The following is a 14,834-nucleotide window of genomic DNA, read 5'->3' on the forward strand; positions in this document are numbered from 1 at the left end:
TGAAATTTGCTACTACCAACTGATAATTGACTCGTTCGCTGCTCCGGTCAGGTCGGCTCACAGAAGCTCAGAAACAGAGAAACACTGAAAACAGGCAAAGGTATAAAAAGCAAAGTCACTCTTCGTTTTTCAGAGTGAATTCACCCAGACTTAGGTCCAGGTCACCTGTACAAACAACTTGCCAAGATGGCTCCTGGTAAGTGTCTCCCCATTTCATTATCAGAGCTTCAGGCTGATCTGTGTGTTGCTATAGCTCCCGAAGGAGTCTCCGTCGTGTACGCCTCATTCTCTGTTGTCAAATATCATACCCAGGCTTATGTCGTTGATATAGTCTCGGAGCCCAATGGGGTGACGAAGGAAAAGGAAAATTAGTCGACATCTTAGCTGCCGAAGCTGATATCTGTGCACGATGTGCCGGTGGAAACAATGCAGGACACACTATCGTAGTTAGAAATGCCAAGGGTGAAAAGACAAGTTATGCTTTCAACCTTTTGCCTTCTGGTAAGTAAATCCTGGAGTCGACCCCTTATCCTCGCCTTAGCGTAATACAAGATGCCAGTACTGATGCACATGCATATGCTGACTCTGATGTTATTCAGGTCTGATCAACCCTTCATGTACCGCTTTCATTGGATCCGGAGTCGTCGTCCACCTTCCATCCTTATTCAACGAGCTCGACACCATCGAGAGAAAGGGTTTGAAAGTTGCCGATAGACTCAAGATCTCCGATAGAGCCCACCTCGTCATGGGTTTCCACCAGATCGTTGACGGTCTCAAAGAGATTGAATTAGGCGGATCATCTATCGGAACTACCAAGAGAGGTATTGGACCCGCTTACTCCTCTAAAGCTTCTCGATCCGGTTTGAGAGTACACCATCTCTACGATCCGTCCTTCGCTGCCAAGTTCCGCAAGTTGGTAGAAGGTAGATTCAAGAGATACGGTCATTTCGAATTTGACACCGAGGGCGAGATTGAGATGTACCTCGTGAGTGGAAACTTGTTCGCCCCGTCTTCACCTCGTCCCAGACTCTCCCTCGCCCTCATTCCGCCTCTCATTCGCCCTTTCGTCGCCCACGTCCTCCCACTGCCCCTTCGTCATTTACCTCATTCATCTCATAGCGACGCCTTACTGACCAGTACAATCTAGGCCTTCGCCGAAAGACTCCGACCATTCATCGTCGACGGCCCTACATTCATGCACAACGCCCTGCAATCCGGCAAGAAAGTCCTCGTCGAAGGTGCAAACGCCTTGATGTTGGATCTCGACTATGGAACATACCCTTACGTGACCTCCTCATCCACTTCTATCGGTGGTGTGGTCACCGGACTGGGTATCCCTCCTATGGCTATCAAGAAGGTCGTCGGTGTGGTCAAGGCGTACACGACCCGAGTGGGAGGTGGACCCTTCCCCTCTGAACAATTCGGTACTATCGGTGAAACCCTCCAAGAAGTCGGCGCTGAATGGGGTACCAACACCGGACGAAGGAGACGATGCGGTTGGTTAGATTTGGTAGTCATGAAATACTCCACCATGATCAACGGTTACACTTCGCTCAACTTGACGAAGCTCGATGTGCTCGATGGGTTCGAGGAGATCAAGGTGGCTACGGGGTACAAGATTGACGGTGAACAAATTGATGGGTTCCCTGGTGAGTTGCAGAGCGATAATCACCAACGTTCAAGACTTGAGCAGGAATTGCGGAATGAGCCATATACTCGAGCGCCGCTGATGCTCTGTGATGATGTAGCCGATCTGGACAGACTCGCCAAGGTAGAAGTCGAGTACACCACCTTACCCGGATGGAAGACTGATATCTCAAACTGCAAGACATATGAGGAACTCCCTGAAAACGCCAAAAAGTACATCAAATTCATCGATGAGTACTTGGGTGTGAAGACGCAATATGTGGGAGTTGGTCCAGGTAGAGATCAGAATTTGATACTGTTCTAGATCTTGCAAACATATCTTGATACCCTACTGACAAAGCGCTAGGCGCCCAAAATCAAAATGCATTGAATAGAATGATTTGCATTGTATAAGTTGCGATGAAAATTGCTCCTCTAGCTTTCCAATGCCTGTTCCCGACTTGTTCATGTCAGTGTATGAGTCGAACACTGGTTCGAGCTACGCTATGACTCTACACAAATGTAGCGCAGCTCGAGTTCTCATACCTTCTTGAAGGAGAACTTGAAGTCTGAGACAAATACTCGCGTGACGGCAGCAAACTTGGACGCGACCTTCGCATCCTTGTCAAGCAGGATGTCACATGGCAGTCATCACAACCAACACCCACTCCTACACCATCCCATCTTGATGCTTCCCCATATAGGTGGCTGTGTGCTATATACGGTTCTGATTCGCCAAGATTAGGCGTACAGAGACATCATTTCGACAAATTGTTTGTGCCGCAGGCCAGGTGAAAGACATCCGCTTTTCAGGGTCGTTCGTTCCTTTCTCAAGGCAGAACTTTATGTCCCCTACGTCCTACGCCCTACGTGGCGTGGGTCAGAGAGACGCGACTTACATTTGTGATTTTTATTTTGGTTTTGTTGCCCTTAAATAATCCGAGCCGAAGTGGTTTCTTGGTAGGTTAACATAACTCATGAGATGGGGATGCCATGACCATAGCAAAACGCCATTTTGCGATACAAGACAACTCGCAAGCAAATTAGATAACGCGTTATTTTGAATGCGAGGTCGATGATCAGGGCCCAGGTCCGTACTTATACTATCTTTAGGCATTCGGCGAGAGGAAGAGCGCAGTACCATACGAGATTCCGCGTCGAGTTGTGTCGTCACCTAAGCAAAAACGCCAGCCATTTGTTTACTCTCCTTTCCTCGATGCTCACTTGGAGAGCTAGAGGAGTGCAGTAGAGTAGCCATACGATGTACGAGATGTAATGTTCTGCGATGAGATATGAGATGACATGCACTTATCCATCTTTATAATCCTTTTCACCATCAAACCTCTTCACCATCCCCCTTCGTCCCCTATACAGACATCTCCCTAATCCTAGTCAAAGCAATTCCTGGTGAGTGATCTTCGTCATTGGTCGAGATTGAAATGCCTGAAGTGGAAGTGCAAGTTATACCGCATCGGGGTTAGGGAGTGTGTTGTCTTGAGCAAGTTTTGGACTGGGCATGTTCCTCACTTTCGACGAAGCGAAGGAACCAGATGCGTCGAGGCATTCAAGAGGATAGGATAGAATAGGAGGTTGGCAGAGTAATTCCTGCTTGACGCCGCAATCATAGTCAAATTCGGAGATGGCATGGGTATCCAGCCCTTATGAGGTCGAACCCTTCCATCCTATACAGCCTCAGTGTCAACTCCGTCCGCACAATTGCTCCGGTGTATCATGCTTCGATTGGACGATGTTGAGATGAAGAGAAGATCGATTGCTGACCTTGTCATTAATCCCCATTTTGCCCCTCTTCCGCTGCTGCGGCAACTGCGATCTCGCCCTTATCCACACATAACACGGCCCCCCTCCTACGTCCTCGTCCCTACTCACACACGGATCACTTCATTCAACATACAACATCCCCTTCGCCTATTGTTCCTGAAACCACCCACACTAAAATCCCTATCAAACACGCTTTCCCCCCTCCTTCTCATTGTTCCGAATCTTGGCTCGCCGCTACGCCATCACCCTTCCGCATCCCATATAACCAAACGTTGATCCTTCAAACTTGCATTGAATTTTCTCTTCCCCCCGACAATCCGTCCATCTCCTTATTGTATCTTATCACGCATCAATAACGACCTCACGACCCGAACGTCCCATTCTTCGAACGATCCAATCGCTTCGCATCAAGCCGATCTTGCTACATTCTCAATACCAACTCGACGTTGAATTAAATCGTACACCAAATACGGATTGCGAACAGCTCGACATCCCACATCGCAGTGCGATACAACTTTCATTAGAACAGCTCGAACGCTATCAAACAAATTCAGACACTTGACCAAATTTCGCCGGTCGAAAAATAAATCGAATCAAATCAAATCAGATCAGATCAATTCCCTAGTGGAAATCTCCCCTAAATACGTGATTTTGCCTGACTAGAACCAGAAGTCCTCGTCAAAATGCACGTCTCTAACCTCCTATTACCTCTCTTAACCCTCTCCGTATCTTCTCCGGCAGTATCAGCTCTGCACATCAACCCGCACCACAAGAGGTCCCTCGCTACTTCGGGCCAGGGCCAGAAAGAAGCCAAACGAGATGGGGTCTTGGCTGCTGCTCACAAGAACAAGGTCAAGCGATTAGTGAAGAAGAAGAAGAGAGCTACATGCCAAGTCAAGTTCAACGCTACTTCCATCGTCACCTCGCCATCTACCGAAGCCACCGCCTCGTCGACCTCCTTGGTAGGCGATGATGCCTCCGCTTTACCGACGTTGACCAATGCCAACAACTGGGCAAACGCGACTGCCACGGCGACGTCCTCTTCGGCATCATCGTGGGAGACTGAGTCTTCCTCCTCTTCTGTCCAACCCTCCTCGACGACCTCTGCAGGAAGTTCCGAGTCGACCTCCAGCTCGGGCTGGTTCAAGGTAGAAGAATGGTCCGGAAACTCGTTCTTCGACAACGTCAATTTCTGGGAATGGAACGACCCGACGCACGGAACCGTCGATTACTTGAACGCTGGTGACGCCTGGAATAGCGGTTTGATCAGCATCAACTCGAACAAACGAGCAGTCATGGCGGTCGATACTACACAAGTCGTTTCTGGCGGTAGAAAATCAATCAGAATCCATGGAAACAAAGTGTGAGTGATAATCGCATATGACCACTTGATACGCATGTGATAATGTTGATATGTGGATGCGATGCTGATGCGAATTGTGGTTTGGGATGATCAGGTTCACTGGTGGACTTGTTTTGATGGACGCGTACCACATGCCAACGGGATGTGGCACATGGCCTGCCTGGTGGTCTAACGGTCCAAACTGGCCTGAAGGTGGTGAAATCGACATTTTCGAAGGTGTAAATGACTTCTCCCAGAATCAAGTCTCCCTGCACACTGGAAACGGATGCACCATGCCCAACAACATGAACGATAACCAAGTTGGTCAATTGACTACCGGTTCCTTCGATTCCTACAACTGTGCTTCCTACGCCACATCCAACCAAGGTTGCGGTGTGAGAGATACTACTACCTCGAACGCATACGGAGAACCGTTCAACGCTATTGGAGGAGGTGTCTATGCTAGTGAGTGCACCCACATATCGCCTAATTGGGTGCACTCGATCGGAAGAATGACCTGAAACTGATAAATCCCTTCCGTCCTTCTCCCCGTCTAGTGCGATGGTCTAAAGCAGGTATAACCGTTTGGTTCTTCCCTAGAACAAATATTCCAGCGGATATCACCGCCGACGCGCCAAATCCATCATCTTGGGGAAAAGCAATGGCACATTTCCCTTCGGACAACTGCTCGCCGTACCAATTCTTTTACGACCATTTCAACATCTGTAAGTCGTTTCCTTTCGTTTCTTCTTGCGTATGCATGCTAATATGGGCGCCGAAGTCGACACAACACTCTGTGGGGACTGGGCAGGCGCAGACGGAGTCTGGAACTACGCTGGATACGCAGGACAAGACCAATCTTGTGCGGCATCGACGGGATACTCGACTTGTTCAGATTACGTCCTTAATAACGGAGCGGCCTTTGCAGACGCTTATTGGGAAGTCTCGTATGTTAAATACTTCAACTCTACCTCGGAAGTCTAAGGCCTAGGGGTAGCTGGAGGTGTTTAGATGACTTTTACTCGATAATGATGATTGGCAAACGTGACGATTTCGATTTTCGCAAGGACGGACCGAGTCGAAGGGTTTCTCTCCCTTCACCCAAATTAAGGGAAGAAATGCCACACTCCCCGCTTTCCTGGTTTCTCTCTCTCACATCTCTATTCTCCTTCCGTATCCTTCTTTCGGAACTCTTCGCTTCGTATACTGTATACATATACACATATACAAAAGGTAGGTATAGCAGATCATATAGTATATGACCTGTTTTTTTTCTTTCTTCAATTGGTCGATCAATTTCGTATATAAAGTGTTTGCCTTTTGATAGGTTTTTAGTTCTTCTGTGTTACGGATGACCCGATGCAAGGCATTGATGACTACCAATACAATACTACACTACACATATGATCTGTCACGTTTCTAGGCGTGAACCCGACTCCTCACTATTTCAGCCGAGCCAAGGCATCGGATTGGATACAAGCTACTCTCATGACGAACATCTCTACCTGAGGAAGAAAACCGACGTCTAGGTGTCAATCTCTGAAGCGCTGCCCTCCTGATTTCACATTACCATCAACAGAATTTTCCCCCTTCCCTATCGCAAGCCCTCAGCCCACGTTGGTAACTGACCCGACTTTGAACCACCGGGTGCAGAAGACGATTGAACCCTTCGTATGACGCTCATGGGATCAAGAACTAGTGACACAGCCAACGTGTAGTCAGCCCGAGACGTCGAGAGTCTTTTGTGTCTCTGTGACCCTGAGTCTTGATCGTGATACACGAAGAGCCAGCAGAGCCTGTAAGCGATCAAGGTGGCTTCGGACTCTTCTGACGTACATACTAACCCCGATCACAGTCTCTTATTGGCGGTACAGTATGCTCAAGCACTGCCAATATGTCACATCACCTCACTTCAACACTGTGATTTGCGCGTGCAAGGTCGTTGCGACGGCGAAGTGCGATCCGGTCTCGTCTCGATATTCTGTCTCAAAGGCCGACGTGCTTGAAAGCAATCACCGTCGAGAGTGTTGAAGGCGTTTTGTACAAGGTTCACGGCAAATACGTTCATCATCGTCCGGAGGCTCTTCGCTATGCTACCCCACACGAGCCTGATAGCGCCTTGATGGCGTGAGGAGGTGCTCTTACATTCGCATCACTACCTCTTTACAATTTGTCGAGTCGTGGGGAATATAGAGCTGCATCGCCACCGCACCAGATCTCGCTGTCACGGTGCGCAAAGCTGTGCTACTGCCCCTGATCCCGGTATGCCATGACGCTTGCGAGCGCACAAATAAACAGCGAGCTACACAAATGATTATGTACGCTCTATCTCGAGTCTTTACCGTGTCCTTTGGCACTCGTCAGGCAAGGCAAGCAAGACAAGCACGTACAGAGCCTTTGGAGCCTGTCACTCATATGCTCGTCATTGTAATTTCCATCTAACCCGCCCAATCACCGCAGAGCGTGGTATCGCCGATCCCACGATAGGAACGAGCGGATTAGAGCATGGTCACATCGTCATGTCTGTGCAGGAAAGGAGCGACGAGGAAGGACGGGAGGAGAAGGGAGGGAGGAGGGGGAGGTGAGGGAAGGGGAGGGAGGGAGTAGAATAGCAGAGCAATCTATGCATGCCTCTTATAGCGCGAACATCAAAGGTCATTAGTGGAAAGGCGACAGGTTTAATGCATGTTTTTTGTCTTTCCCAAGTGCGGTGTCGAGACCTCCACTTCAGTTGACCAGTCCTCCCTTTTTTCTTCCATTTGAATAAGTCCAGTTATTCCACCGTCCAGACATTCATATAGTTCCTCATCGCTCTTCATTAGGGCACAACCCGCTCATATCTACCCAGTCAAGTCGGTAAAGGACTGCCTTAGCAGGAACAAGACGGGCTGGTGTCAATCTTCAGCGATCAAGTATCCTCGGTCCTGATCATGCCTCACAGTCATCATTCGCATTCCGGGCAATTTTGCCGACATGCCAAAGACAACCTTGAAGATGTGGTCTTGGAAGCTATACGGCAGGGCTTCGAAGTTTATGGACTGAGTGAGCATGCGCCAAGGTATCGAGTGGAGGACCTGTTTCCTGAGGAGGTGAGTGAAGTCTTCTCTCGTGATGTGGTACAAGAGACTCTTCTTCGAGACCTGTCAATTGGAATCTGAGAAGGCAGTCACTCTGAGCTTTCATTGATATGGTCACCATTATTGTGAACTATCGCTGACAATTTTGATCCGCCTGGAATTAGGCAGATCTTACACCCTCTGATCTCCTTCAAACGTACCTCGAGTTCCTCTCCACCGCTTCCTCCCTCAAACGCAAATACGCTTCCCAAATCAGCCTGCTCATATCGCTCGAAACAGACTACATAACACACTTGGACCTTCTACATACCACCAAACTCTTATCCGATCACCCGGAGATAGATTACATCGTAGGAAGCGTACATCACGTCAATGGGATATCAATCGACTTCAGCAGGTCGACCTTCCTCCGAGCTGTCCAAGCTTGTGTCCAAGGGAAGGAAGGCCGCACCATGGATCCTGGACCACCACCCTCTCTCGATCTTGGCGATACGACGAATAGAGAACTACAGGATGGTTATATGCCTATACAAGAAGAGATGGTAGTTTTCCTGGATAGGTATTTCGATCAGCAGTATAAAATGATTGATCAGTTCGAGCCTGAGGTCATTGGACATTTCGACCTATGTTTCTTATGGACTCCGGCTTTCAGCACCAGTATCAAGAGTATAGATAAGTTATGGGAGAAGGTAGAAAGAAATATAAAGAGGGTGATCAGTTATGGAGGGCTGTTCGAAGCTAATAGTGCGTCTTTAAGGAAGGGCTGGGAGACGAGTTATCCGAGTAAACAAATATTGAATGTATGTATAACTCTGTCCCCGAAATGCTTCTTCATTCTCGATAAATACTCCGTTACGAGGAGCTTGGCTGACGCTCGTTGTGAACACTTATCATGTCACAGCTCATCATCTCGCTAGGAGGCAAGATATGTCTATCGGACGATTCGCACGGCGTGTCGTATGTCGGTCTAAACTACACGAGGATGCGGGATTACCTATTGAGCCAAGGTGTCACAGAAGTATGGTACCTTGTATCTTCTGCAAAAGATAAGCAGGAATATGACGAGGATATACGGAATGACAGGAGGAGAGTGTTTGCTCGAAAGATGCCTGACTGGGAAAAGCACGCATTTTGGGCTGATAAGTAGTGGTCTTGCATTCCATCATGCATTGCATATTAGACACCTATATGGGCTGCAGAGTCCTCGGGCCGTCGATTAAATGGTATACATGCAATGACATCTATCCCAAAAAAATAGAGTAAGTCTGTGACTACTACGTGTCAAGTTGTTTCCTTTTGTTGGTATGTATATGCCTAAATATCCTACAAGATACTCTCGTCCAGATAGCAGACCAGACGGGTGAATGGCCCTGTACCACCTCCCCAATCTGAATATGACATCTCCTACGATTGAATGCGTTCACCAAGGTGAGGGCATCTACCTCTATTGACCGTACCAGGAGTTATGTAGACCGATCGTATCGTTCGGCGAAGGCATACCGGTAGATCCAAGTTTCGGCGAATGATTTGCTAAACCCATCAACGAGTCTGATCTTCCCATCGAGATCAACGAGTCCGAGCCGTCTGAATGCGCATGATCGAATTATTAGCTGATCTGACCGAGCTACAAAAGACATGCGAGTACTCACTCATGGGTCCGTTACATCCTCCTTCTGTAGCTTCGACAGCTTCCAACGTCTGCTGCTTCTTCTTTGCCTTTGCATTATCGTTTCTAAGTCGTTGGATGTGTTCCAGATACCTCTCGTCCACTCCTCCCGTAACGTATTCACCAGTGAATACCGAACAGTCGAATTGCTTGATGACTGGGTTGAATTGTCGACATGACTCGACTAAGTCTTCTAGAGTCTGATATATCACCAAGTCCGCGCCAATGTGCTCAGCGATTTCTTCGGTTGTTCGGCCGTGCGCTATCAATTCGTGAGGCGAGGGCATGTCGATACCGTAAACGTTGGAGTATCTTATCGGTGGGGCGCAAGAAGCAAAGATGACTCGTTTAGCACCGACATCCTTAGCCATTTGAACGATTTCTTTAGACGTTGTTCCTCGCACGATAGAATCGTCCACTAGCATGACGGTCTTCCCAGCGAATTCCTCAGGCATGGCATTGAGTTTCCTTCGGACGTTTTTCCTTCGTTGAGTCTGTCCAGGCATGATGAACGTCCTGCCAACGTATCTGTTCTTGACGAAACCTTCTCGGTAAGGGATGTTCAGTGCTTGAGCACAGTTCAAAGCTGCTGTTCTGGAGGTGTCGGGGACGGGGATGACAACGTCAATCTCGATATTCGCTTTGATGAGCTCCTTCTTGACAGTCTCGGCCAGCAAGTCACCCATCTTCATACGTGATCGGTAGACTGAGATACCGTCGATAGTGGAGTCTGGTCGAGCGAAGTAGACGTGTTCGAAGATGTCAGGGGCAAAGGCTTGGGGTTGAGCGACTTGACGACGAGAGATGTTGTTTCGGGTGATTATGATTGCTTCGCCTGAACGGATGTGCAGAATGTCAGCGATGCGTCTCATACGTTCACCAGACTATATCTCTCGTTTCCATTGGGAATTGCGGGGCGGTGTCCATGACTCACCCGCTTTGACATCCTCCCATTCGGTGAAACCCAAACCTTGAGCAACCACACTCTCACTAGCAACCAAATAATCCAAACCTCCTCGGGCGCCTTTTCTAGTAGCAATACCGGCAGGTCTGATACCGTTGGGGTCTCGGAATACTATCAATCCGAAACCAGCAATCATGGCTACACAAGCGTATGCACCGATACAGGTTCTAGTAAGATCTCCGACAGCAGTGAAGATATCTTCTTCGTTGATACGGAATTTGCCGGTCTTCTGGAGGTTGTTGGCGAGGATGTTGAGGAGGAGCTCAGAGTCTGAATCGGTGTTGATGTGTCTGTGAGCGTCTACATCGAGGAATTGTCGGAGGGAGGGAGTATTGACGATATTTCCGTTCTACGGTCAAAATAAATTTAGTCCAAAACAAGAGCAGTTGATGAGACATTCTGACTTACATGAGCGAAAACGATACCGTAAGGAGAGTTGACATAGAATGGTTGAGCTTCGGCATGCGCTGAACTTCCCGCTGTGGGGTATCGGACTGTGTGAAGCGTGAATTGCAATTAGCATGAAAAGCGTGTGAGCCGTGGAACTCGATATTTACCATGACCAACACCCATCCAACCTTTGAGACCAGCGACGGCAGAAGCATCGAAGACATCTCTGACCATACCGTTTGCCTTGACTTGGTAGAATCTACCACCTGACCCGCAGGTTACGATACCGGCTGCATCTTGACCTCTATAAGAGGACTGTTAGTCAGCATCCCCCCTAGCTAGTGTCTGCGACAGCAACGCAACGCACCGGTGTTGCAGAAGCGAAAGACCCTCGGCGCTGTTCTTTGGAGTCAGTATGACGACAATTGTTACAGATGACTGAACAAGTCACGCACATCTCGGTACCAGCCAAAGTGGTTTGAGTTGCCAGAGGGTCATGGAGGAGTAGACCGAGAATACCACACACTGATTTGCCTTTTATCAGCCTTATGCATCAGCCGAGCATTGATGAACTCACTCGTTCCAAAGATGGAGCTTAGTAAGATGCAGGGAAGGTATTGGGTGAGGTGTGATGGGTGGAATGGATATGTATACAACAAGATATCGACACCTAAAAGGAAGGAAGGGGGAACTTTTGCGAGCTGACTTAACTTTTTAAACTTTTTCTTGGTCTTCGCACTCTCGCTTTCTCGTCAACATGAATTCCGGTACGGTGAGACGCGAACATAGGGAAAATGACCTGAGTCGGATAAACCGGTCGCAATGGGTTATTACAAATAATCTGTAATTGATCCTTATTCGAAATGGCTTGGGACGGCTTTCTCCTTGACGCACTATCTGAATGCCACATCATACTGCAATATATCGCGTGCCTGATCATCGGGTCCCCGGTGATGAAAACAGTAATGTTGCGAAGGAAGGCTGGTACAGTAGAGACCGACCATACCATTCAACATACAGACTGATTTCTCGTCACATCTACCAAGTCATCTCCTAGAACGTCGAACAGATACCAGATTGGCTCTTGACGATGGCACCGAAAAGCTCTTCTACCGCTGCGCCTCCCTCTTCCCGCAAATCAGCCAGGATCGCTGAACAACCTAAGTCGGCTTCAGTCCCTACTCCAGCTTCCACCAATGGCGAGAAGAAGGTAATATCCAAGAAAGACACGGCCTCGAAGAAGGAGACCAACTCGAAAAAGGTGTGCTTCCCTCTTAATAGTCTTTCCTAATGCCCACATGCAAAGGCTGAATGATCTTTGGATGAGATAGCGAGCCGCCGATCAATCCAGCGGAGAGCAGGAGGCTAAGAAGGCTAAAGCCGAAGAACCTAAATCAAAGGCCAAGACCGCTTCGAAGAAGGATCAGCCAAAGGCTGCTGCCGCCGAAGAGGAGAAGAAAGCAGAAGCTCCTGCTTCGGCTAAAGCTGATACTGGATCGAAAGGTGCTTTGAAGGAAGGAGATAAGTTGCCCAAGATCACCTTGAAGGATAACGAAGGCACCGATGTCGATGTCAGTACTTTGGCAGGCGAGCAAGGTGTAGTCATCTTCTTGTACCCAAAGGTGGGTCGTTGCTCCTTTGCACACTCACCCTTTTTCCGGAATGGGAACAACGTAGGCTGTTAGCTTTCAATGCGACCATTATACTGAATCATCCACCTATCTCAGGCCGATACCCCTGGATGCACCACCCAAGCCTGTGGTTACAGAGATCACTTCAAGGAGATTCAGGATTATGGTTACGATATTTATGGATTATCCAAAGACAAATCTGACGCCCAACAAAAGGTAAGCTTGGTCCATGTGTGGCTTATTGACGGGCCGCTGATCTTGAGGTCATGCTCGTAGTGGATCAACAAGAAGCAGTTGACCTATAAATTATTGTGTGATCCCGAAAGCAAGTTGATCAAAAGGTATGTCCTGCTGGCCGTATCACTTCAGACGCGCTGCTGATTGTCGTTCATTATGTAGACTCGGAGCCTTTGTTCAGCCCCACAAGTAAGCTATGCCAATTTGACCTTACCCATCTGTGTGACGGCAGAGCTAAATATTCTATGTCATCAATTAGCACCAAGCGATCTCACTTTATTTTCGAAAAGGGTACAGGCAAATTGGTTGATATAGCTCTTGGGGTCAAACCAGCCGATGAGTAAGCTGATCTCCTCCATGTGCTTCGTCATGCTTTGTAAACAATTTTGACGCATTGCCTTCCTGATTTAGCCCGACAAATGTCCTGAAGTTCTTGGAGAAACACCACAAGTAGAAGGAATCGGTACTTAGGACACCAAAGATCAGGATGCCAGACCAAAGGGAATAAGAGTGTGTAACATCTCACACATCATCTGATCATGAACATGCAGTTGTACATAAAGATACAGACAGCGGGATATCACCACAATTAGCCAGCCTCATTGCAGAAGGACAAGACAGACAATCAAAAAAACTCGTACCACCTTCAAATGAGCCCGGACAAAGTTGATCGCGACGATGAGACAAGAGGTACTACCTGAATCCGAATGATATCGGCTCCCGACTCTCAGACCTTCTGCTTACGCTGACTAGGACAAGGACGATGTCCATGGACTCCACAACTTTCATCACATATTCCACCTTGCACTAATCTCCTCTCATATCTGAATAGAGCACTTGGACCGCATGTCGCTGGCTGTACACCTTTGACGCAGTCAGAGTAGCAATTGCAGTTGACCTGAAGTTGGCCGAACTGGGGTTGGAACGGATCGACGACAGATACGTTAAAGTGTGAGTTATACCAACACCCTTCTGAGCATTGGTAATCGTACAGAGCAATGAAGGACTCTGCTGGCGTACCGGGAACTGATGCGTAACATCGGTCGAAGACGTGAAATGAGTACAGGTCGTAGTCCTGCCATCATGTCAGCTTTCTGTGCTGGTCTCAAGGATAATACTCGAGATAATACGTGCACGATAACCAACGGGACGCCGAAACACGAGTACCATCACAAGAGGAAGGTCGTGGATGGGAAGCTCTACTCACACTCGCATCAGGCTTCTTGCAGTTTCCATAAGAGTCTAAAGCATCTACCAAATCAGCGGTCGGAGTATTTGACTTGTATCCTGCGCAACGGCATTGATGGCTTTTCTGACGATAGTAGGCATCACTATAATTGTTACTGGCTCTCAGGCAAAATTTCTGATACCGATGCTTAGCTTGGATATTCACTTTGAACGTATTGATTCCGCTTTGATGCTTACATTGCAGCCCTCTTTGTTGCTCTGAATAGTCGTTACCCCGAATTCGACATCATTGTCGTTATTAAGGATCTCGAAGAATCGCTGTTCGCTGATACATCCGACGTATTGCGGGGAGACGATCGTGCCGTCAGGTAGAAGTGGCGGGGGACGGGTGATGTTGATGCGCTGGGCGGCGATCAAGCTTAGGAGGATTGAGGTGAGGACGATGATACTGAAGAGACTGGTCATCGTGAATCTAGAGTCAAGAAGTATGGAAAGTTGAGACGTGGTACAAGTGAGAAAGGACGACAGGAAACGGATCTCGAATGTAAGCTGACGACTTAAGGTAGACACTTGAGAAAGGAGTCAACTGGGGTGTAACGCCTCGATCATCTGCTCGTTTTTCGTCTTTTGATGGTTGCTCGACATAACAACACATCAAGCTTCTTGGCCTCGATGTAACATCCTTTGGATCAGATTCTAGATATGGAATGACTCACATCAAAGCGAAGAAGAGATCTGTGTACTTATACTGATGTAAGATCACCATCTTTTGATCAAATGAAAAATGACGACACCATCATATATTAGCAACGACCGGTCTAACGGCCAAGAACCGATCTAGAATGTCTCACAAGATATAGCAAGATATGGGGAAATGGATGCCAAGAAACGACGATCAATTTTAGCACGCATTCGCTTGGATCAGAAAGGTCCT

General features: G+C 48.1%; 6 protein-coding genes across 6 annotated transcripts; 4 read left to right on the plus strand and 2 right to left on the minus strand.

Annotated features, from left to right (window-relative positions):
• Window positions 1–186: 186 nt before the first annotated feature.
• Window positions 187–1,951, plus strand: I303_101105 (adenylosuccinate synthetase; the record flags this gene model as incomplete). The annotated part of the gene is made up of 6 exons (XM_018404472.1): window positions 187–196; window positions 254–275; window positions 332–501; window positions 600–985; window positions 1,148–1,649; window positions 1,749–1,951. The coding sequence occupies 6 exons, from the start codon at window positions 187–189 to the stop codon at window positions 1,949–1,951; spliced, it is 1,293 nt and encodes a 430-aa protein (XP_018267126.1).
• A 2,137-nt stretch (window positions 1,952–4,088) lies between these two features.
• Window positions 4,089–5,731, plus strand: I303_101106 (uncharacterized protein; the record flags this gene model as incomplete). Its single annotated transcript, XM_018404473.1, has 4 exons — window positions 4,089–4,768; window positions 4,863–5,212; window positions 5,305–5,472; window positions 5,529–5,731. The coding sequence occupies 4 exons, from the start codon at window positions 4,089–4,091 to the stop codon at window positions 5,729–5,731; spliced, it is 1,401 nt and encodes a 466-aa protein (XP_018267127.1).
• Window positions 5,732–7,677: 1,946 nt separating this feature from the next.
• I303_101107 (uncharacterized protein) lies at window positions 7,678–8,971 on the plus strand (the record flags this gene model as incomplete). Its single annotated transcript, XM_018404474.1, has 3 exons — window positions 7,678–7,836; window positions 7,989–8,624; window positions 8,726–8,971. The coding sequence occupies 3 exons, from the start codon at window positions 7,678–7,680 to the stop codon at window positions 8,969–8,971; spliced, it is 1,041 nt and encodes a 346-aa protein (XP_018267128.1).
• A 297-nt stretch (window positions 8,972–9,268) lies between these two features.
• Window positions 9,269–11,078, minus strand: I303_101108 (amidophosphoribosyltransferase; the record flags this gene model as incomplete). Its single annotated transcript, XM_018404475.2, has 5 exons — window positions 9,269–9,408; window positions 9,474–10,325; window positions 10,425–10,803; window positions 10,863–10,948; window positions 11,012–11,078. 5 exons carry the CDS (start codon window positions 11,076–11,078, stop codon window positions 9,269–9,271), a joined length of 1,524 nt encoding a protein of 507 aa, XP_018267129.2.
• An 856-nt stretch (window positions 11,079–11,934) lies between these two features.
• Window positions 11,935–13,166, plus strand: I303_101109 (uncharacterized protein; the record flags this gene model as incomplete). Its single annotated transcript, XM_018404476.2, has 7 exons — window positions 11,935–12,105; window positions 12,176–12,466; window positions 12,572–12,691; window positions 12,752–12,816; window positions 12,875–12,901; window positions 12,972–13,052; window positions 13,124–13,166. 7 exons carry the CDS (start codon window positions 11,935–11,937, stop codon window positions 13,164–13,166), a joined length of 798 nt encoding a protein of 265 aa, XP_018267130.2.
• Window positions 13,167–13,519: 353 nt separating this feature from the next.
• Window positions 13,520–14,365, minus strand: I303_101110 (uncharacterized protein; the record flags this gene model as incomplete). Its single annotated transcript, XM_018404477.1, has 3 exons — window positions 13,520–13,787; window positions 13,920–13,954; window positions 14,138–14,365. The coding sequence occupies 3 exons, from the start codon at window positions 14,363–14,365 to the stop codon at window positions 13,520–13,522; spliced, it is 531 nt and encodes a 176-aa protein (XP_018267131.1).
• Between the last annotated feature and the right edge of the window lie 469 nt (window positions 14,366–14,834).

This window comes from Kwoniella dejecticola, chromosome 1, assembly GCF_000512565.2.
Source record: "Kwoniella dejecticola CBS 10117 chromosome 1, complete sequence".
Taxonomy (NCBI): Eukaryota; Fungi; Basidiomycota; class Tremellomycetes; order Tremellales; family Cryptococcaceae; genus Kwoniella; species Kwoniella dejecticola.